Genomic DNA, 23,668 nt, shown 5'->3' with positions numbered 1-23,668 from the left:
TACACATGAATGGAAATCATGCTAATGGTCATATTGTGGTTTCTTTGCTTTACTTTATTTGGTAGCATGGTTGATAAAAGATGTTAGAGATAAATAAAGCAGTTTGTGGGTATGGAGGCTGAGGTAGAGCGGTTGTTTATGGGATTATGTATGTTTGCTATATTATTATAGTATGGAATGAGGGTGGGATGTTGCTTCTCCCTATCCATGTTGCACTAAATCCTGGTTATATAGTCTGTTAACAGTGAGTATATTTTGTTTACAAATCCATTTGTATTATTATACTTTTTTTATGTTCTCTATTTAGGTAATTTAATGTGAAGATTTCACATGAGGACATTAAGATACGAGGTTGTTTTTCAGTGTTAAGAGCAGCTGTAATGTCTCTATTTTAGCTCTCTTCTACTGCTGTTGATTGATGCTAGTCACTTACCTCATATTATTTGACCAAAGAGCAGTAAATGGATTAAAACTGCTTTTAACATCCTCCTGCAACATGTGCGGTGTTATCCATGCCTCATACAATATGTGTGAGAGAGTACATTGTTAGTAAATGAGTCCAGTTCGTGAGGGTGGGAGCGGGTGACGTACAACGGCCCATCCTGCCGGAACACTTGGCATGGCAGTGATTCTTCGTCAGTGACGGCCTCTGCCATCAATCTCTCACAACACACACTTGAGGAAATGACTCTCTGGTACACTGTGGTGAACTCACATCCAGTTTGTGTTTGCGTACACATTTATTCTTTGTCTGTTAAAACAACAAATGCTAATCTGAGTGTTTGAGGAATTTTTGGCTTCAAGGCGAAATTTTTTGGTTTGAGCATTTTATTCAACAGCATCGACACATATGCTGATTGTATGTAAATACACACCCCATGTGTAGGTAGACAAATTCATACACATACACACACGTAGGATTTATGGTTCCTTTGAGTCTGGGCTGTTAATGGAGACTGCCACTTATCAACGCTATAGGTTTAACGACAGTCTGCTGAAAACAGGGGGAAGAGTGATAGTTTGTTTTTCATCATCTCATGCTGGAAAAAAGTGAAACGATGTCAGGATTTATGGAAGGGGCTCACCTGCGAGGCAGAATTATTAGGCCCTGTAACCCTAGATTAGAGAAATAATCAACAAGATGGCTGTGGATTTATATGCAACGTCCTGTGTATCACTCATTGTGTATTGCTTATTGACGTCCCTCCATCCCCAGGCCTATCAATGTTCTTAACAGGATACACTCCAGCAGGGGAATGGCATGTTTTCCTGCCCGCATGAAAGATTCATTGTGTTGAACACCTTTCGAAAAGATGGTGACATTTTTAGCCCTCCTGTGATTGGCTTTGCACTAGTCTTGCATTGTTTTTTTGGGAGGTCTATTCCCCTTCAGGGAAGAAAAACATAATCACAAAAAAAACCGAGGTTAATCAACAACTATGCAGAGCGTCCTGCATACATTTCAGCAAAAAACCAACATTATTCCGTTAAATTATCTTAATTGATCTCACAGTAGGGCTGTGCAAGAAATTGGAAAAACATTTAGTAGTATTGTCTTGTCCTGTTGTCTGGTCTGCCAAGGACTGTTTTGTGAGAAAGTAAATGGGTAAAGCACAGCAGCAGACAATGAAGATTGAAAGCACTTTTTATGCCAGCAGATGCTCATGTGAAATATTTCCAAAACTAGACTTGGGCAGATATATTGCGTTAAAGATGTCTTATTTTGAACAGAAAGTGATCTGCATGTCATGTAATTAAAGTAGTGGCAGCTTTATACAGCTAAAGTTAGGCTTTTCTTTTGTACTTTGGATGTAATTATGTACTAATTAGTCTGTGTTCGGAAAGCTAATGATCACTAATTGATTTGCAATGTTGTAGTGATATGCTTTGAGTTGTAATCTGTTGCATTCTGTATACAGCGCAAAAACAAATGATATGACAAGTGTGACACAAAGTCATGCATTTCATCATAGAAACTGATAAAGAACAACTTAAAACAAAAGGTTTGGGGGAGGTGATAATGCTTTTCTCATTACAGGGAATTCATTGTGTTGATTTACATGAAACACACTATGCAAATCACTGCAGTCATGATTTTACAATTGCAATACCTAAGGCGCAGTACAACTCATGAGGGGCGCAGTGCAGTTTGTAAGCTATCCACATTATGGAAGAAGAGCAGACTAGCTAGCAGACTTTAAATACATGTTTCACTGTCATGACATTCTTTGTTTCCAGCTATTTAGGATTGATAAGCTGTACTACAAATGTATCATTTTCAATAATGATGATGATTACCTTGAAAGCAATCAATCATTTGTGTGAACAAACATTTCTCAGATGGAAATTATGCCTGCTGCGCCTCTGAACATTTGCACATAAACAACCGTTTTGCAAAACCCTATGTGAAATCATCATGCCCAATTTTACACACTTTGTTGATAATTCAGAGGAAACGAAACACTACTGCAGGTCAATAATACTTAAATGGCTAGGTAAATAGGCATTATTTTAAGACTGCTTTGCAAAACCTAGAGACTGTTTAGCAAAACAGTGCAGAGAAATGCACCTTAAATGTTTTAGTCCTTGGGGTAATGGCTCTTACTGCTGTTATCTCCATTCTTTATAATGCCCCAAAAGTTCTTAACCATTGCTCTAAACTAAAGTGTCTGTAATCTGCAGTTCATCAATGTTATCAGTGTTTCCGATAAAAAAAAAGCTACTTCTTTGTTTTCTGCAATCATTAGTTGTTCTTGGCTGGATAAACTAAGCTTCAGACTGAAGTTGTAGTTAGGCAGTATGCCTGTGTTGATTTACATAACTCTCTTGTGCATATACAAGACATGATAAACACCATATATCACATGCCTGCTCTCAATCCCATTACACATTGACATCTCTTCATACTTTAACCTTTAAAAGCCTGTAAACTATTCCTCTTTTGTTGTTACCTTTTCTGTATAATAGGCTCTGAAATGTTGTAGTCAAGCATCCTTAATTGCCATAGTTGCATGTTGTTGTTTTGCATGCACGATAATGCTGTTGGGCACCATGGTTACTCGGCTGTTTCAAATTGAATGTACCTCCATACAACAAGATCCCAAAAACAACACACCTGCAAACATTATTTCTTAAAGACAAGCAGAGATTACGTCATACTGATAAAATGAGGAGCTTTCTACCTGCTGGGCAATTTCAGTCATGATTAAAGGAAGAATCAATCTGCAGCCCACCTCCTGTTTGTCTCCACTGCCAAATGTGTTACAGCCAAACAGGGTGAAATAAATGGCATGAGTCTTGTTACAAAACTGCAGGAATATGAAAGCTAATTGCTCACTTCTGTTAGAAACGGATTAATGGTTGTCGTTAGTGCATGCACTTAAACATTCCCAGCAAACCTCTTGATTTTAACCTGCCAATCTGGAATAAAATGTAATGCTCTTTAAAATCTTTAAATCAAATATCGCTTTAATTAATTGTTCTTCCTCCAAGTTATCATTTAAAATGACACTTAGTTTCATATAGACTATGAAGCATGTTGTTCTTTGTGCAACCAAAGAATCTTAGTGCAGAAAAAAGAAGAAAGCAGAACAAACCAAACAGAAGAACAGCCAACAAACACAGTGGCATGGAATTTTGCCCCCCTTAACCACACGACCAAAAAAAGAAGAAATACATCCCTTTAGCTGTAATCTATCAGACTGTGAAGCACAGACGTTCTCCTACTGCACCATTTGTTTCTTGGCTTAGGCAAATCCCTGGCATATTTTTGCGGCTTGTGTTTATTTAGTTGTTTTCCCCTCAGTGTTCCTGCAGTCACGTTTTCTCCCTTGATTTCACCCTTTCCCTTTGTTTTCTCTTGTTCATCCCTGGGAGACACAGAGCATAGCAGTCTAATTAGTTATCCAAACACCTTGTGAAACTTGATAATGGATAAAGCACACATATTGTTCACACACACCCACACATAAACCCGCGTGCATAAGTACACACTAGCCGTGCTGTGTCAAAAGGAATTGCCCGGAGTGTAATTAGACACTTGTTGCATGTGACTAGTTGCACTTGTGCCTTTTCAGTTATAGCGAAGGTTAACAAACCATGTTCTGCCGATCCTTTCATGTAATTACGGCAACAGAAATGGCCGCTGTTTATGATTTAATATAACAGATATTTCCGGAGATAAAGGGCATACATGTTGAGATCTTCTGTCCGACCAGGGAGTAAAGCAGACACTGCCGACAGTACACAGAGCAAGGCAAATGACATGTGAGTAAATCAGTGCTTTTCCAAAGCCTGCAGCTAATTCAAGATCAGTAACAGTGCTTTACAGTAACACTCAGAATCACACTGCTGCCTTACCCTCCTCCTCCTCCTCCTCCTCCTCCTCCTCCTCCTCCTCCTCCTCCTCTCACCCTCTCTGCCTCCTTCCCATTGCCACAGGAATGAAAAAAGAGCGACGGGTAGAAAGTAAGCAGCACTGGTTGGGCGATTCATCGGTCACTGTGTCCCTTTTAGCCCTGTCCGATAATCGGATATTCTGCCCAACCTTGTTTTGGAGTTTATTAGTGGCGTCCCTCTGTGGAGTGAAAAAGAAACTGAAGAGTGCAGTGAGAGAAAGGGAGAGGAAAGGGAGTGCAAATAATGACATTTTGCATATAGACTCAGAGCCTCATGCAATGAAGAAATGATGTATAATAATGCACCCATTTGGGATTGATGAACATTCTATTCATACACAATGGCAATAATCTGCTGCTATGACAACCAATTATACTCTGGAAAGACTTTCTACAGTATTACCACTTTGCTCTCGTTCAGGAACAAGTGGTTGGGCTTAAGATCTCAGATTGGTCAAGTTTTGCCAAGCAACACTCAAAACCCGTTTCTGTATCGACCTGGCTTCATGCTCAGGCAGCCATGATTTTAAAACTGTAAAAGTCCTTGCCTTAACCGTTGCCATTAGGGTAATGCTCACTAATGTTTAAAGCAAAACTGAATGATGTAGCATTAACATTTCCCTTTATTAAATCTAACCATAAAATAGTCTGAGTGCATACCTGTGCCAGTTTATTTTTTATATAAGGTAAAAATGATGTGTGTAAATGGTTCTTCCTTGGCCCAATCTACACCCCTCTACACAGTTTCAAGAAAATCCAGCAAGTAGTTTATCTGTAATCCTGCTGACTAAAAAAACAAACACTTATCTTCCTTGGTTGTGGTAAGTTGCCTTTTGTCCCAGACCTTTAAAAATGTTTCCCACATCCTAAACGTACTCATTGGTGGTGTGTCCGTTGATGACATATTCTCTTGATGGAGAGACAATTGACCAATTATAATTTTGTAGGCAGGATGCATACCAGGCTCAACTATTACAATGACGGGGTGTCCACACACTTAAGGTTGTATACAGTATAATAAGAATGGTACGGTTTGAAAGGGTGAGTTGGAGATAGACATTTCCAGTAAGGAAACGCCCTTAACTGGTAATGGGGGATTTGGGTGTGTGCTTTACAGAGTGGAAAAAGGGCTCAATGTGATTAAATAACTTATCCTTCTATGTGGGGAAGCAACATTGCACTCAGCCGTCGCACAAGTGTACATTAGTGGGTTTTTTTGTAATTCACTTTCCCATCATGCCACATTCTTTACATTAAGCCAACTCTGTCTGTTCCATATCGTAGTCTTGGTGCTTGTAAGGCTTTGTCATCAACACATGATTTGATCTTCTTGGCTCTGTTTTATTTAATTTGTTTGTTTACAACATTCATACTACAATGGTTGCCCGTAATAATTTCATATTGACAAGTCTTAACAACCACAATCACTACCATACTACAACAAATGTTAACCTTTTTATAAATTAATGTTGTACAACTAACTATTTCTACTGCAGTAGTACAGTCTTCTCTACGGCACCACCACGAAAGTCCTCAATAAACTCCGTTATGTCCAGAACTCTGCTGCACGCCTCCTCACCGCTACCCGCTCCAGAGAACACATCACACACGTCCTCCGTGAACTTCATTGGCTTCCAATAAAACACTGAATCAACTTCAAAATCTTACCCACCACCTACAAGGCCCTCAACAACTTAGCCCCCCCCCCTACCTTGCTGACCTCCTCCATCACCATGCTCCCTCGCAATCCCTCAGGTCCGTCTCTGCCAACCTACTGCAAGTCCCCCGGACAAAGCGCCGGACCTGGGGTGATCTCAGTTGCTGCCCCCTCCCTATGGAATTTGCTTCCCTCCCACCTCAAAGTCTCCCCAACCCTCTCTTCTTTCAAATCTGCACTAAAAACACACCTTTTTGCACTAGCCTTCACCACCTAACTCCCACCATCTTCTTCTTGTTTTGACCTCTGTTGTTGTTTTGAACCCTAGTATAAATTAATAAATTATCTGTTCACATAGTTCTGATAGGGTAATATGTAAAGCGTCTTTGAGTACCGTAAAAAGCGCTATATAAATGTGATTTATTATTATTATTATTATTATTACTACTACAGGCATATTTGTGACCAGTGTTGTAGTATTTCTTTCACCTTGTTAACTTTCAATTGGCTCTCTTACATCTGTCCTTGGTCATTTACTGCATCCTTGTATGTCATAATTGCTCTATCCACTCTCACTACAAACACTGATACACACCCGTACAAACACACAGATTTGCACACTGGTACGGCGAGTAAACAATGGCATATCTCACGGCTACCACTTAGCTTTGTCACTTCTCCTAGGGGGCGAGAGTGGCACGACATTGAATTACTTTTATTCTATCCCTAATTGTTTTCTGCCCGAGGATTATTGCAAAGCGGTTTGTGCAGAGCAAAGGAAAACACAGTGGACTTGTGAACGTCACCTTGTTTAATTTGTCTGCCTTGATTTGTTTGCTGTAAGTGTAATTGACTTATGTCTCTACAACGAGGGAACAAATGAACAAATAACGCAATTCTTTTCTGCTTCCTTCCTCCTCCTGTCAAAGCCTTTTGATTCAAGATTCAAGAAGCTTTATTTATCCCGAGGGAAATTGAGGTGCAACAGTTCAATACAAAGAAGGAAGGAGAAATATACACTCAATATAACTAAACTACTAAATATACACTAAATATACATCAAATATTACTAAATATAAACTAAAATAACTAAGTATAAACTAAGTATAACTAAATATAAACTAAATGTATCAACAATAAGAGCAGCTTTGCAAATATGAAATAGTGAAATAGTTACAGTAACTACGTAGGTATATACAATATACAACAATACGTATAGTGCAAATGGCAGTACAGTAATAAGATAGCTAATAAAACTAAGCTGAATACTAAATACTAAATAAAGTGACATGTGAATAAAGTGACATGTGAAAGTAAAGTGAAATGACAGCATTGCGATGAAGTAAAGTGTCACCGAGTCTCCAATGTTCCTCTAACGACCTGAGGTGGATGAGTTAAAGAGTCTGATGGCCACAGGAAGAAAGGACTTCCTGTGGCGTTCTGTGGTACACCGGGGTGGAATGAGTCTATTGCTGAAGGTGTTTCTGTATGAGGTCAGTACCTGGTGGAGAGGGTGAGCGTTGTTGTCCATGATACTACGCAGCTTGCGCAGCATCCCCCTCTCAGACACCACCAGCAAAGAGTCCAGCTGGACCCCCAGGACGGAGCCAGCCTTCCTGACGATCCTGCTGATCTTGTTGGCGTCTACTGACCTCAACCTGCTTCCCCAGCACGCAACACCAAAGAAGATGGCACTGGCTACCACCGACTGGTAGAACATCTTCAGCATGGTGTTGCAGACGTTGAAGGACCGGAGCCCCCGCAGGAAGTAGAGTCGGCTCTGGCCCTTCTTATACACAGCCTCAGTGTTCTTGGCCCATATGTTGTTTATTTGCAGATTCTCTGTCAATGCATCCAATTAAGAAGCTTTTAATGATGTATATATTGTCTACTAATGCTTATGTCAGCAAAACAAGCAGTACTGTCGAGGATTGACATATTTAATAGTTATTATAGCACTATGCAAATTACTTCTTACCTTCATTTTGACTGACTATTCTGTATAATCCTCAACCAGAGTGAGTGTGCAGCCCTCTGTGTTGTCTCACAGGTATCTGCAGTGTTCAGCAGATGCTGATAGCATCAGGGCAATACAATACACTGTTAATGGAGTGCAGATAACCTTAAGATAAACTGGTCACATCACTCACTCACTTATTCACTCACTGAAAGGCAGACACTCCTGAGGAAGTACATTTGTGTGTGAATGTGTTTGTGTAAGCCATACATCCATTCTTATTTCAGCCTTTATGTAGAACATCATTAACAAAAGGGATATAATTTAAGCACTTATCTCTTGTAAAACCATTTGTAGTGTTTCAAAACTCGTCTACTTATTCACACACACATCCGTTAATGAAGCTGCTGGTGCCTTTAGATAGTCTGCACAGTCCTGTGTAGTCAACCATGTCTTTTTGTGGGCACAAAATTAACATGAGTAAGGCATTCTGTCACTGTTCTGACACCCTCAATTATTTACGTGTTTTTATCTTTGCATTGGTTTTTCTACCTCACTCTTATTTCTGCCTCCACTTAGAAGTTCATTTTCCATTATTCTGCTCTTTAAGTTTTCACACTATGCCTGTTTTTCACAGCCGCACACAGACACTCTATTAGCAGCTTCTACTTCTACGTATTTCATCTGTTTGAATATCCTCAAGTCACTGCTAATATTTTCTCCTCCCACTCCACCTCTCACCTTCCCTTCCACTCTGCCACTTTCCCTTATATCAGCCTCCCTCTCCCGCACTGTCGCTCTGCGTATTTCTCTAGAGACGTTGGTTTGTTAATGACTTCACTGCGGTTTGTCTCTCGGTTGGTGCTGACTGCGGTTGATTATCTCACTATCAGCTATCAGCGTCAGAGACATCTGAGGGGCTCTCCCACCCTTGCTGTTCAGCAGCCATGCGCACATACCTTGTGAAGTCACACACGTATGAATATTAACGAGCAACAGCATGCTGCCGCTCGTCTTTCTTCACAAGCCAGACATAAAGAGTAAGCCTGCTCCATTGAAAATTATGCCAGTGTTTTTAACAGTCTTGGATTGTAGGATCTGCAGGAAAGCGGTGTATAGAATGAGATTTGCAAACTATTGCTACCTCTTGCTTTTGTTGTGGAGCTGCATGCTTTCTGGCCAATGTGAACAGTAAAAATACATTTCAAAAAATTAAGTAACGTTTGAAATAAAGTCTACATTAACAGCTATACACATAATAAATGTTGCAATGTCTTCTTCCTCTACAAAACTACTAAGATTACGGCGAACGTGCTTGCAGGCTTTCAGATTAAATAACAGGGCTTTAAACTGAAATTGAAAGCATCGAAGGCTAACCACAAAACTCCATCAAGGCCGGATCTCGCCCTTGGGCAAAGTGACGCGGTACATTACAGCTTACCCCAAAAAAGAAAGGATAAGAACGCTGATAGATATACGCTCTAATTGCTTGTGGAGGTCTTCCTATTAGGTGGAGGAATCAAATCATGTGTGTGGGAATGGAGTGGCATCTTAACCTCCACTAGGCTACACGGTCAGCTTTTTTTTTTTCACTCTAAGTAGAATCAGCGATGAGTCATACAGAGGCGCTGAACGACAACAGTTAGGAGCCACGGGCACATTGTTTTGCATCCATTTAAAAAAAGCAACAACATAAACAGCTTAATTAAACAATTGAAGAACATTTTCATTTTGCCGAAAACATAGAGCAGGATTTGGAACCAACAGTGACTGGGTAGTAGTAGTTCTCAGCATTGCTATTAAAGTGAAAGTCCCTGGCAGTCAATGGAGAGTTAGAGCTTACAGAGCACAACAGAGCATCGACTCCTGGCCTTGACCAGTGACAAGTTATAGCTGCAAGGGGTCCTATATAGAAAGAATACTCACACACATAAGCATGACATACACACATAGTTCTTGACTCTGCACTTCGCTGACTCTCTCTCCATCTCTCTCTTACCAACCATCATTTATTGGCTAATGTCTCCCCTCCACTCAGCCATCAAAATCTTGCTGCTGTATCTATTTTTCTCTTTTCACCCCCACCCTCCCTCCTCCCTCCTCCCTCCTTCTGGGGCAAAATCAGCTGTATCAGCGCTTTGCTTACCTTCCACCCTGAAAACATTCTCCCACACACACACACACACACACACACACACACACACACACACACACACACACACACACACACACACACACACACACACACACACACACACACACACACACACACACACACACACACTGAGTGAATATGATTAAAGGACAGATGACCTGATTTAGTCTGTGTCTGTTTACAACTGTAAACACGCATATATTTGGGGGGGATCACAAGCACTCCCGCGCACAGAAATGTTCAAATTAATAAAACTGCATGTGTGTGTCCACGTGAGTGTGTGTGCATGAATCCCTGACTAGCTGTAGAGCCTAATGAAGGACTTTCTCACCGTGACTCATCCTCGCTCAACAGAGGCTCCTGGTTTGAGTTTTTACATTCCCACATACTGATGTGTTTCTCCCACCTCCTTCCTTTTTCATATTCTGCCCTGCCTCAAACTGCTCTTCAACACTGTCATACCCTCATTACAATATCACAACTCTTTTCCTTTAGAGTTATCATTCTGCACATATGCTCTGTCTACCCTCTCTGCCTGTTTCTCCCTCTCTCACTCCCATGGGAGGTGGTGGGATAATTGGAAGCAGAGGTTCTTCATTGAGATGATGCTAAGGCCAGTCAGGTGGAAAGCCCTCTTAATAGACCTCTGCTCTCTCCATGCACACACACACACATGCGCTTATGCAAACACTTGCACACACATACAGCATACACTGTTGAGTGCGGGTGCAGCCATGCACACCTATACCTATTCTTCTCCTAAGAGGCCAACATTTCTAGGATTACGCTGCTTTCCATACAGTAGCAACAGCCCATGAATTCCCATAACTGCTATTTTTCAACTTCTCTATCTCTCACTTTCTGTCTTCTTCTGTCGCTCACTTTCATTCATCCTCCCTCTTTCAATATACCACTCACTTGAGACACCTGCGCTGCAAATCCATTCTTTTGTATTGCTCGGTTGCAATCATATCTCGCATCTTTTCCTTGATAACAGGCAATCCCCCAGCTGGGTTTTTCACAATAGCGGCAGCACGCCTCAGATTGCCACCGCACATATCACATTGCAATATTTAATCTCCCTTTGCATGTGAAGCCAGTTTCTGTTTGTTTTCTGACAGTATCCATTTTGTTTTCTCTTAGCCTGGACAAAAAGATTTCGGGCCATATCTGGCTAAACCCAGATGATCATGATTCGGATGCCAACAGAATCCCTCCGTTTTCATTCCCCGCCCTTTCAGCCCCTCCATCATACCTTCTATCAATCCCCCCTTCCCTGCAGTGCGCTCATGAACCAAGATGGCTGCCTTCCAACTCAATTTGTGGTCAGCAAAGGGTCTATTTGCATGAACATGTGTCCCATCGTTTAGCTGATATCCCACAGTGACAATCTCAGAGAGAGGAGTGAAATCATGCATATATTAATGTCCTCCTCCCTTTCCGGTCAATTCATTTTTCCTGCAGTGGTGTTTCACAATTTTTTACCCCCACCTCCAATGGGTGCTTAAGAATGAGATGAAACACTGAGGCCTCTCTTAACTCTACGAGATAAAAGGCTGGGATGTAATAGATTGTAAAAAAGTGGTGTACACCCATGCAGAGAGCTAGTGCACGTGTGGGAGCTTAAAAAGGAAATTAAAGTGACACTTGGAAATGGGAATTTTAACGATGAGTTAAAAGAAAGGTGAACAACATTGTCATATGCACAGATGATGTGGTGGCAAAAAATGAACCAAAGACACCTGTTTTTTTTTTAAATGAGTATGCTATGTGCCTGTGTATGTGAGTAATGCCAGTATGGGGGTGGCAAACATGTTAAATGGATTTAATAGCGGAACCTTGTAAACTGCTGAAAGCTGGCACTAATAGGACAAGGCTCATTACTCAAAAGTATATTACTTGTTTCCGACATAATTTGAGTACATCGGTTTTTAGTTCCTCAGAGGTTTTATTTGCCACACTAGACATTATGGTAGTTTTATTACATTTCTCCAAATATATTAATTCTGTCTGCAATTAACTCTGGAAATCAGCATAAATTTTGACAACAACTTTACTGGGTTATTTGAAAATATTTTTTTTGATCAGTGAAATAAAAAGATTGTTAATTTTTCATAATTCTAGAACTGGGACTTGTAATTTTAAAAGTTTGACATAATTTGTGACGTAAAGTAAGCAACTATTTAAAATGAAAAACAGTTTTTGTCGATTGGTTAATTTAAACAGCAATATATGTAGTGGGTTTTTTTAAATCAGTGAAATCAAAACAGTGATACAGTATATAGTCATTTGAGAAGATATTTTAATAACTGGAACTCGTGTTTTAAAAGTTTGTCATGTAGGCTAGTAATACAAAAATATATATATATATATATTAATTTTAAGAATAACAAACTATTGTGTTATTGTTGCAGTTTTTCAAATTGTAATATACAGTATATGACCAATATACCCGACCATCCCAAATGAATAACTAAGTAAGACTTATTTGAAAAATGTCATTCTTCTATATCAGTGTTTGGTCACGTTTGACACCAGCCTTTATGCTAATGACTTCTGACAGCACTAACATAACATAAGCTGTCGGGAGTGGAAAGCTCCCAGTTCTGACCTTGAGTGCTAGGTTATTCTTGATTTAATGCATTGAAAAACCAAGCTTCTCATCCCACAAAGCTCAGGAGCTCCTTACTCAGAGGTAACAACATTAAAATGTTTGTGACATGCATAGCTAAATGTTTAAAACTTAAAATACTCGGACGCCACTGCTAGGGTAGCCTAGCTAATAGCCCTGATTAGCATAGTGCGTGGCGCATGAGTTAGCATGGGCTAGCTATCTCGTAAACATGGCTAACTGCATTAGCTAACGGGTTAGCTTCTAAAATTATAAAGTGACAGAGCCAAATACTGAAGTACTTTTACAGTAACTCGTTTGCAGAGCATTGGATACACTCACTAGCAGCAGAGTTGGATAATGTAACAACACAACAGGCAAGTTAAATGTTAAAATGTAGTTGACATGTTACAATTATTTATGCTAATTGGCTAATTTTAGGTGGCTAGAATGTGCTGCAACATGTGCAATTCAAGTAAGGCTTTATGGAAAATGTAATTTAAAATGTGTTTTAACTTGTAGAGTCATTGGCGTTTTTTTCCCTTAAGATTAAGGATGATAGCTTGATTGAAAACTAAGAATAGTACAGCACTGAACTTTAATCCTGAATTTCTTCTTTGAGGGTACATTGCGTCGACACACTCGAAACTTAAATGAAAACAAAGGATCTTAGTTTATCGTCCTTTTGTTGCAGGAGAAACAGAATTAAACACAAGAAAAACATCACTTGTTTGACAAGGGACTCAGACTAAAGGAATCACATAAAAAAAAAAGAATCAAACTCAACTAAAAAGGACACTGATTCGCAGTGTTTGTTAAATATATTTTTAATACAAGAAGACGTTAAATGTGCATGTGCTTTGGCACAGTTACATTGTAATTTAAAATGTCATTCAGACACTACTTTAGCGCTGTCTTTAGTGTGCCCCGGGTCTTCAGTGCATCATGCTTCTTGGTCTCAGAATCAAAGCTCCTGAATGCATAACCAATATGTGCTGATACATGTGGTATGGAATAATTTAGCATGTGTCCTCTCTTCTGCTTGCAGATTGTTAGGTGATGTAATAAAAGCTGTTTAAGATCCATTGCCAAATCCAAGAAAATGGCATAATATACAAATACATTTTATATACATAATTGAATAAGGCAATATTTGAACATCTGTTTTACTGGATTTTTAAGTTGCATTAATCACTGTTTATGTGTCAGATAATCCCTACTGCAAATGTATGTGTTTTGCTGAAATAGAAAAAGCTTTCTGCAGTTTTGCTGATTAAACCAATTACATCCAGGGAGAACATCAGGGCAAAGAGGTTCAAATCTAATCTGTTTCTTTGAAGATCAAAATTGTGTGTAGAAGTTTTTCTTATCAATGTTCACCAGGCTGTTGTGAAATCCTCACAGGCTCTGGTATTCCCATAAATAGAATTACAGTTATATGTTAGATAAACTCAGGTCCAGGTGATTCACAGTCCTAATGCTGACTCAGGTGTTATACAGTATGGTTTCAAATGGAAACCTGCTAAAGACGAGGTTAAAAATGCCCACATTACTAAGTGGGTTTACACAACTGTGTTGAGACAAATGGTGATACAATGCTTAGAGATATACTACATTAAAGTAAACATTGAGTACTTGGATAACCCTGAATTTGTGATATAAACTCCACACATCAATAGCATTGATATTCTTTCTTTCAGTTAAATATCATCTCCAAAATGACCTCCTTGGTTATTAGAAACGGTTTTTAACTCAGCGTCCACAGATGTTATGATTGTTGTTTGTATAACTATTTATTCCGTCCCACACTGGAGGCTATTTTTATGTCTTATTTACTATGATACATGATTGCATACTCTGTCTTTTGCTGATGAGGAGAAATCTGTTGAGACTTCCTGTCCTGTTGAGGTCTTGACATTTTAATAATGTGTTGGATGATTCACAGCCTCATTATACAAAAAAGTTATCTTTGAATGCTGAAGGGAACAGCTGGCATGATGAAAGTTGGGCTTCATACCTGACCTTGCGACCAACTGTGCTGTTGATTAGATCTTTTTTTGATCGTTATTGTCCTTCTGTCCATTTGTTCTTAGGTTAACAGGGTTCCAGCTGCCTTCACCCATTGTGAGTACAGGCTCCAGGCTCACTCTGTGGCTACTGTCTGACTACGCGGTGAGCGGGCAGGGATTTAAAGCTGTCTATGAAGGTAAGACAACTGTCATATCATTTGTTTTTCGTGGCACAAATGGAAAATAAGTGGAAAAAACCTAATAAATCACTTCAGAGATTGTGACTGTGTTACTGATGTTCAAGTTAAATCTCCTTTAATTCCTTTCTTCATAATTGCATGTCAGTAAGTAATGCCAATAATTATGCCGGGATCTTTCAGCCACTCCCATTAGAGCAGCATAGTTTGACGGCTTTCGAGGGAACCGAGCAACAATCTCTCAAATGTTCTAACAAAAGGATGAAAGGAAGCAGGGAGGAGAGCACACGGTGTACCCAGTGACTCATGTCCTGGTACAAAACAAACTTGAGTGCACTAAACTATTATCATACAGTTTAATTTAAATCCGTTTTATTCAGCGAGGTTATCATATCTCTCTTCCCACGCCAGGAGAAGAACCTTTATCCTGGTGACGTGGAATGCTTTATGACCCATGGCCGGATGATTTTATTGATGGGACATTTCAAATGCACGCAGGAGGAAAGGCGAGCTTAGGGAGGGGAAGGATATACAAGAGAATGACTAATTAGGCTAATTACCTGACAAGAGTTTGACACTCTTTTTGAGACATTGTGAATGTGGGGATGTGGCTCATTGAAGCAACATCAAGCGACTCGGGAGGCCTACGACCACATTGCGTGACTAGATGAAACGTAAGACAAAAGAGCAAAGAGACTGTTAACTCCACTGGGAGCCAATCGGGGTATCGTGGCTTTCTGTCTCGCTAGTGGAAACAGACTTGTCTAGCTTCTGACCTTGGATGATGTAAACATGTTTTAAAAACTGGCAACTATAGTGATTTAACACTGTAAAGTATTCAGATAAATAGTTTGAAAAGTCCCACTTTTATCAAAAAAGCCAAGGTAATATCGTCAATGAATGGACATCTTTACTCTTGTATTATCTGTGGTACCAAGGATATTTTATCAGGCATATCAAACCTGTTGAAACTCTGGGGAGATGAGTGCAAAGCCATAATTACCTGCCACAAACCTAACATGACACTGGTGAAACCAACTGCAATGACCCATGTCACATGGGAAAAGAGAGAGGCCCGCTGTGCTGACATGTGGTGCTGCCCTGTAGGTTAGACTGAATGTTAATTGGAGAGTGAGAAGTACGGGAGATACGCAAAGTGCAGCATCAGGTCAATGTCTCTGAAGGGATGGCAGACCACCCACAGTTGGCCGTTATTACACAGGATAAGTACACATATACATCTTAGCAATCTTCTTCAACTGAGGTGAAACAGCATCTTGTCTACTTCCCTTCATTCTGTTCTTTTATATTGTAGTCTCTCTTCCTTTGAACCTCTTTGGCAATTTCATCATGGCACACAGCGGTTCTTTGACTGCCCTCTGCCACTGAAATCCTGCTACGTCTTCCTGGAACAGAGGCCAGAGATAATAAACCTGCACCCAGTGGCTAGACCTGCTTTATCTGGTTACTGATTTTAATTCATATGAGGCTTACAATCAGCTGGATGGTAAGAGCAGCCTAGGTAATGGTGTGTATACCATACTAGATAATCATTTCAAATACATCTGTTCTCTGATATGTGTAATTTAAAATATTTAGTGAAGAGATGAAAGACAACCTTTTTCTAACCAAACCTTTGAATTTAACTGGCCCAGTTTAACTTCCACAATAGATGTTTTCCTCTTCTTAGTGTTTTCTGGCCACCTTATACCTGCTGTCAGCAGGAGAAATGTGAAGAATTCTTCTATTGAACTACCCAGGCAGCCGAGAAACACCAGGAAGGTGTCACAGAAGCTGACACACTGCTTTGTGCTGTTTTGTTTGAAGTCTGTTTGACCAGAAGCAACTGGCATAGAGCCACTGCGCTGCTTTGATTTGATTAGTTTGCAGTTAGAAAAAGTGCACAATGGTCAGCAGGGGACACGACCAAAGATTGTACATAATCAGACATCCCACTGTGCATCGTCTCAGGAAGTTACCAGTGTCTGTGGGTGATTTTATATTATTACTGACATTAGTGGTCCTGAATTTACCCCTTCAGTAAGTTCTCGCAGAAGGCATTCCATTTAGCATGAGCTCTGCATGTCTTATTACCCTTTGCTCAGCTGGTGTTCTCTGCACAACACTTTATTAAACTCCATTTGAGCCAAAGATACAAATAAACACATAACGTGGGCCAATCATTATCCTCCTTTCTGCACGTTGCCCTTTTTTAGCAACAAAAAAAAAACAGTGGGAGAACGACGTAACTAAATACATAATGGAAATCTACACAAAGTATTTCTTAAGATAACAGCTTCTTAAAAAATAGGTTTGTTTGTGTTTGTCATTGTTATTTATATCCCTTTTAAACGTTGACGCATGGACTCGCCTTCGCTGTCTGTTGTGTTTCCAGTCTCCAGACAGAACAATGAAAGTTGAGTGTGTCAACCTCTGGGAAAGTTAACTTGCAATAAATGTACTTTAAGTTTAGAATGAACAGCTGTGTGTAGGCAGGTTTTACCCAGGATGCAGATCGTTTGCGTCACAGCATTGATGTAGCTACGTCTCTGCCATGGTTTGAATGGTCGAAATGAGCAACAACATATTCAAATTTGCTCATTTTCAAACTTCATCTTAGATGTGTTTAAAACTAATTTGTGAATCTACACATACCAAGCGTTAATAAAGATACTTCTGTGCACTTTATTGGGCATTAAAGGTCTCTATCAAGTATCTACTGTATTCACATTGCATTTTATCCATCATTATCCTCTACTCATCAGAGGAAACAGCATATGTTTGTTTTGGGTGCTAGCCTGACATTTAGGAGCCAATCATTTATATATTACACTATTGCTTAATGTCTGCCTGATCGTACAGGACAAGCCTTTTCCTCTCTTTAGCTGTTGTTGTGCCTGCTCGTTCCATATGACCCTCTCCCTAGCCAAAGAGGACAACTGTTGTTCTTGGCTTCGTTATAATAGAGTGGTTTTATCTGGCCGTGTTAGGAGAGAATCGATGTAGCCCTGATTATGTTTTTGTTCACGTATGTGCATACATTTGTGTCTCTGTGTAGATGTCAGTGGGTTTGCATGTGAGGCTTTTACTATCTGGATGTCCTTCCATTTTGTCAAATGGGATAAATGTAAACTCTGAGCCTGATTGGCTTTCCTCCGCACAGCTTTTGGCAGTAAAACCTCAGTACTCACAGGCTTTTTTTTAATTAGGGACTGTGCTTACCATCCACCATTTTGGTGTGAGCCCATCTGGTATATATTAGATATCTCTTCTGTTTCAGCCCACACTGCAATAAGCCTAAGTGCGGCACAGTCCATCTCCCCAACACACTGCGTAATGGCCGAGACCACTCTGGAATCTCTCCCCTCCCGTCACCATGGCAACCACCAGACTCCCTATTTCCCCCCGTATTATTCTCCTCTTTCTGTTCTTCATCTCCTTCCAAACTCTTTATTCATCTTTAATCGGTTGCTATAGAGAAGGAGGCCAACGGAGGCAAAGGGAATTAGAAACATTTGCACAGCTTCTGAAATGATCTCTTCATGACTTGCTGCATCCATTGCACAAAATCATTGACTTCTCTCTATCTTATTGCTTTTTCCCTTCTCCCCAAATCGCAAACATCAACATCCACGTCCCCCACATTTGGTTGCCTCTTTCCTCATGTTAGGGTTAGGCTCAAGCGCTCTCCCTCTCCCTTGAATATTAAAGTACCGCTATGATTATCCAGGCATGTGGCGCCAAGTTTCTCTTCCGTCTGTGTCTTAGTTGCATATTCAATGTGCCTCCCAACTGGGTCAGCCGAAAAAAAACAAACACAACCAACCCTCCCGCACGACTCGAGCCGCCTGCCTCCTCAGCATTAAGTCACTGCAGGTGTCTGTAATAGGGAGAAAATAGCACGCACGTAATATTTCATGAATTAATTTAGAATGCATTTATCAAAATAGTTTTGCATGTGTTTCCTTACAGATTCATTGCTACTGTATATCTAAGATCTTCATCGGAGTTTATAAATGCTTTCGTGCTGGTAGAACTGCATTATGAAAAGGCTGGCTCTAAAAAGCAAGATCAGGAGGCTTGGTGTAACAATGGGTCTCATCATCAAGTGAGTAAAGGGTCGGCAGAGGGAGTCCTTCCAGCAGCACAGCATTCTCCTGCATCCATCACAGCTGATCTACAATAGTGTCTCTATCTACTCCCCCTCCACAACCCCTTCCCTCCATCCCTCCTTCCTATTAGCATGAGAGAGGATAGAAGATGAGGGTGATGAGAAAGCAGCGAAGCATGAGTGAGTCTAGCGCCTAATTGAAAAATGAGGCTTGTCCCCTATAGTCATGGAGTTGGCTGAATGAGAGTGTGATGACAGAGGTGAAGGAAAGGGAATAGACACGGATCCAGATCTACGGTCCTAATGTTCTATCTCCCCCCCACTGGGGCTTCTGCACACTTTACTCAGGGGTATATAATTGCCCTGTTTGTGTGCCTGTGTCTGTAATTTAAAGGGAGGGGTTGAGGGGATTTATAACCCGCTGAGCCCCCAAAGAGATACTTTCCTCGATGTTGTGGCTACTCGCTCTAATAAAACCAGCTTTGATTGGGAGAGATGCGCAACAGTTATTGTTTGCCAAAGAGCAATTTACATGAACGGTTTTAATGATTTTGATTACATATTCAACATCATGCTGCAGATATATTATATTCCTGTCCTTCTCAATTGATGTGTTCTGCCTTCTCACGATATTAGTAATGCAATCAGCTTTTTATGGATTCCTTTTTTGTCTACAAATGATGCAATCCACATTTTGATTAAATATGACCAGTGGCCTCCAGCATGGAAGAAATGATCATTGTGCATACAATAAAGAAATGAATAAAGAATAAAGAACTTCGCTGCAATGCATGTAACCAAATTACCATAAGGCAAACAAGTTATCTGTTCAGCTACTGCTTTTCTTTTTGCACACAAGTCGCTGTTTGCCTTTAAACAAGAAGCCATTCATAATACAGTCTGCATGGATGCATTGCAAGTTATTATGTCTAAACAGGCACAGGCTCAGGGGAAATGAACTAAACTGGAGATCAAGTAAGCCTTACGTCGATGAATCAAAGAGACTTACACATCATTGGTTGTGTAATGTCACAGTGGCAAGTTCTGATTGACATTGCCAGATGATACTTACTGGGAAAGCACACATGGCTGATGCTAACTCTCCCGGATGGATAAACTGGGGATTCAGTTGCCTCTTTTGCACGTAGCTGTAGACAAATGATCAATTTAACCAGTTTGTGCATAAACCAAAACCACAATACCGCTGCATATGATGCACTCATCCTGTTGGTATCAGGTATTGATCGGAAACCAGGAAGGCTGTCCGTCCAATACACAAAAAAAACAAAGTTAGCATCCCCAGTGGCAGGTCACTCGCTTTCTGTTTCGTTAAACTTATTGTAGTTATCATGGAATTATATTGGGCTCATAGGCGTGCATTACTGTGTACGTTTTTCCGGACACAGTTGTGGTGAACATAAAAGCCTTGCACTACGTGAAATAAGAGAGACAATTTATATTAATGATCGTGTGAAATGTTAAGCATAGGGCTCATAGTTCAGCATCACTGGTGTGCCATGTTGAAAGGCGAAACACTGGCATCCCATACGTCAGTGTAAGACAAGCTTCAGGCGTTAAGTTTATCTTTTATGCGGAGGACCATGCTACCCAAGGCGACCTCTCTTATGTTTTTTTTTTTACTTTGCTTCCATTTGAATTAAATAGATCATGCTGCAGTAGGGTATTACAGTTTGAATAGAGAATAGTTCAGATTAGGCTTACATTAAAATTGTGATCATTACAGATAGTTTAAAATAGCTTTAGGCGTGTTCAGTACTGAAGTCAACCGAGCTGAGACTATACTACAGAACATAAATTCATCAAAAAAGGTATGCCTTAATATCTATTGTATATGACATTTCAACAGTACATTTCTTGGTAAATGTGATGATGTGAAATATGTGAGCTCTGGCAGGAGGTCAGGGGCTGGAGGCAGCCTTGAACAGTTTAAATGTCAACATGGTTTCAAGCTGCTGTCAGCCGCAGTAAGAATGAGGTTTTGAAAATGCATTTCAAATATAGTGGAAAACATACCGCAAAATATTGTTTCACTTCAGAATGGATGTGCCTGAAATGCATCTCCTTCAAGCTTTGATATCATTTGCTGCTCTCCTGATTGTAGATTTCTCCGGTCTAACTACCTTGACTGCTCTGAAGGCTGTGCAGGTTAGGAATGCATTTTAAATTGTATGGATGTATGAATAAATGTATGCACGCACATATGCGCTGCAGTCTTTCTGCAGCTGTGAAAAAAAAAACGACGCTGATGCCTCTACAAGATTGCAGGCTAGTCAGTTGGTTCTCTTCTCTTTTGGTCTTATTTCACAAATTGTTGACAGCTTTTCAAACCGTTGTTTCCTTTTTACTATCAGCTTCAATGGTTTTATTAAGTCTTCATGATGTTGGGCTTGAGGAAAACAAAAATAGCGACATTAAAACGTGCATTTTTAGGTTAGGTGTGGGATATTGCCATGTTGTGCTTTCATGAAAGCTCCCTTAAATTATACTCAGTCTTAAAAGTACATCAGCACACTGTGGTTACCATGACCTGTCACTGGAAACCACTTTGAACATATCCAGAATTAGGTAAAAATGTCTGTCATATGAAAAGACTTTAACAGTGAGTAATAGTGCTTTTTGCTACATAATTCTGGAAGGCGATCATGAGAAAAGAATGGTAATCAAGTCCCCCAACCACACTTTAATTTCTACTGTAAATGTCAACCACGTAGGTGTTTGATGGAGCCTTGAACAGGTTAGGGTTTAGATGCCTTTTAGACTTCGCCACAGCTTTCCAGTTTTGTGTGTTCGCAGTCGTTTTAAGAGTCAATTTTTTTTACTGATATCTGCTCTCCCACGTGTAGTGACTCACCTCTATGATTTTGAAATCTTATTGGTGCAAACAGAACTGTATACAGTTTGTTAGCGTTGGTGTTTCCTCAGCAGAGGGGCTTTCTTCTTTTCAGTCAAAATGATGAACAGGGTCGACGCTTTGTGAGGTTCTTTTTTTAAACTTCCAAGATATGTTTTCAATCATGAGGATATCTATATTTCATTTATGTCTAAACCCCTAAAGCAGATTGCCTTTTGCTCGCATTAACGGTGGCAGTTGCACTATTGTGTATAACTGTGGTAATTGCATCGAAACAGGGAACTATTAACATTGCAATTTTACAAAATTGGACAATAACCAATTAAATATGAACGTACTTTTTTACAAAATGTACGATTACTGCAGAGGTGTTTGTTATTCATTCTTGCCTTGCTTTGGACGGCTGGGACATAGCTCTGTTTCAACACCGGAGATTGGAATATCACCTCTTCTCAGACAGAAGTTGTGTAAATGAATAAGTGTTCTCTGAATATCAGAGAAAATGCTAAACAATCTTGCAGCATATGCTCACACTGCAGCAGTGGCACAGCTGCAGCCCTCTGTGACTCGCAGTGTCCAAGGCTAACTTGTAGATTTACCCTCTGTGCTCTATTGCATCAAAGTAGGATTCAGATTTGTATTCTGCCATTATCAAAATAATGGAAAATATGTGCTACTTGCTCCTCAGTGACAACCCATATAAAGAAAGTCTACTTGAAAAGCTGTTAAATAGTGCAACCTTGCAAGTCTTTTATAAAGCCTTTTAACAATATAGTCTTTGGTTTGCAATTTCTTCCTAAAAGCTTGTGAACCTGATGCCATTATTAGGTTTCTGTTTGAGCCTTTGCTGCAGGTTGTTTCAGTTATCCTTGAAAGTCCAGCTACAAAACCTTTGAACTTGAAATGTTACTGTAGTTTTTTTTTTGCAAAATGCACCACATTTCTATTCAGGGAAGCCAAATAAAATTCAAAAATAGTTGCACTCAATACCCACAGAATCCCTGGTTATTGTGGTCAAACTGTTAAATGCACACCTCCCATCACAACTGCAGAATGCCCTTCTTATTTTATCATGGACTGCAGTTCCAATGCACATGGATGTATTCTCTCCAGGGAGATATGCCACAGTGACAGGTAGGGATACTGCTTCTTATTAGAGGGGTTCAAGAGCCTGAACTGAATTCATGTTGAATGGAAACAGAGCTTTTATGGCTTTTATTTTGCTGAATGTATTTACTAATTATCTCGCCTTTTCCCCGCTTGTCCGGTTAAGCAGAGCTTCCTCTCCGGCAGATTGTAGATGTTATTAATGTCTGGCACGGGAATCGGCCGCCAGCTTGTCTGACCGTTAAATGTTTCTGACACTTAATTAATGGCTGATTGTTGTGCGGCAGTTTTTCGTCAAGCTAATGAAGACTGTTTCGGCTCACACACGCGCTTACGTAAACACTCACGCTACTATGCCTGGCACACACACACTGACATTCACTAACAAACACTCTGCATCAATATTCCAGTGAACCAGAAACATTTAGACAACAACCAAACAACGGGGACGAACTGAACGCAACTCACCCATAGTGCATCGGTATTTCAGCTTTGTGTTTTATCTTTGATTATTTTTCAAACATTGAAGATAATAGGAAATAAACAAATCTTTTTTTGCAACTATTTAACTGTTTTTGTATTCTCAATAGATATA

The 23,668-nt window shown here is 40.0% G+C and overlaps 1 protein-coding gene across 1 annotated transcript in view; it reads left to right on the top strand.

The window, feature by feature from the left end:
* csmd2 (CUB and Sushi multiple domains 2) overlaps window positions 1–23,668 on the top strand; it is a 217,242-nt gene that overhangs the window by 21,567 nt on the left and 172,007 nt on the right. Inside the window, 1 exon segment of the mRNA XM_063899890.1 lies at window positions 14,871–14,983. Coding sequence (XP_063755960.1) covers window positions 14,871–14,983 — 113 coding nt within the window.

The sequence above is a fragment of the Eleginops maclovinus genome, chromosome 13, assembly GCF_036324505.1.
Source record: "Eleginops maclovinus isolate JMC-PN-2008 ecotype Puerto Natales chromosome 13, JC_Emac_rtc_rv5, whole genome shotgun sequence".
Taxonomy (NCBI): domain Eukaryota; kingdom Metazoa; phylum Chordata; class Actinopteri; order Perciformes; family Eleginopidae; genus Eleginops; species Eleginops maclovinus.
This window is presented reverse-complemented; position numbering and strand designations above follow the sequence as displayed.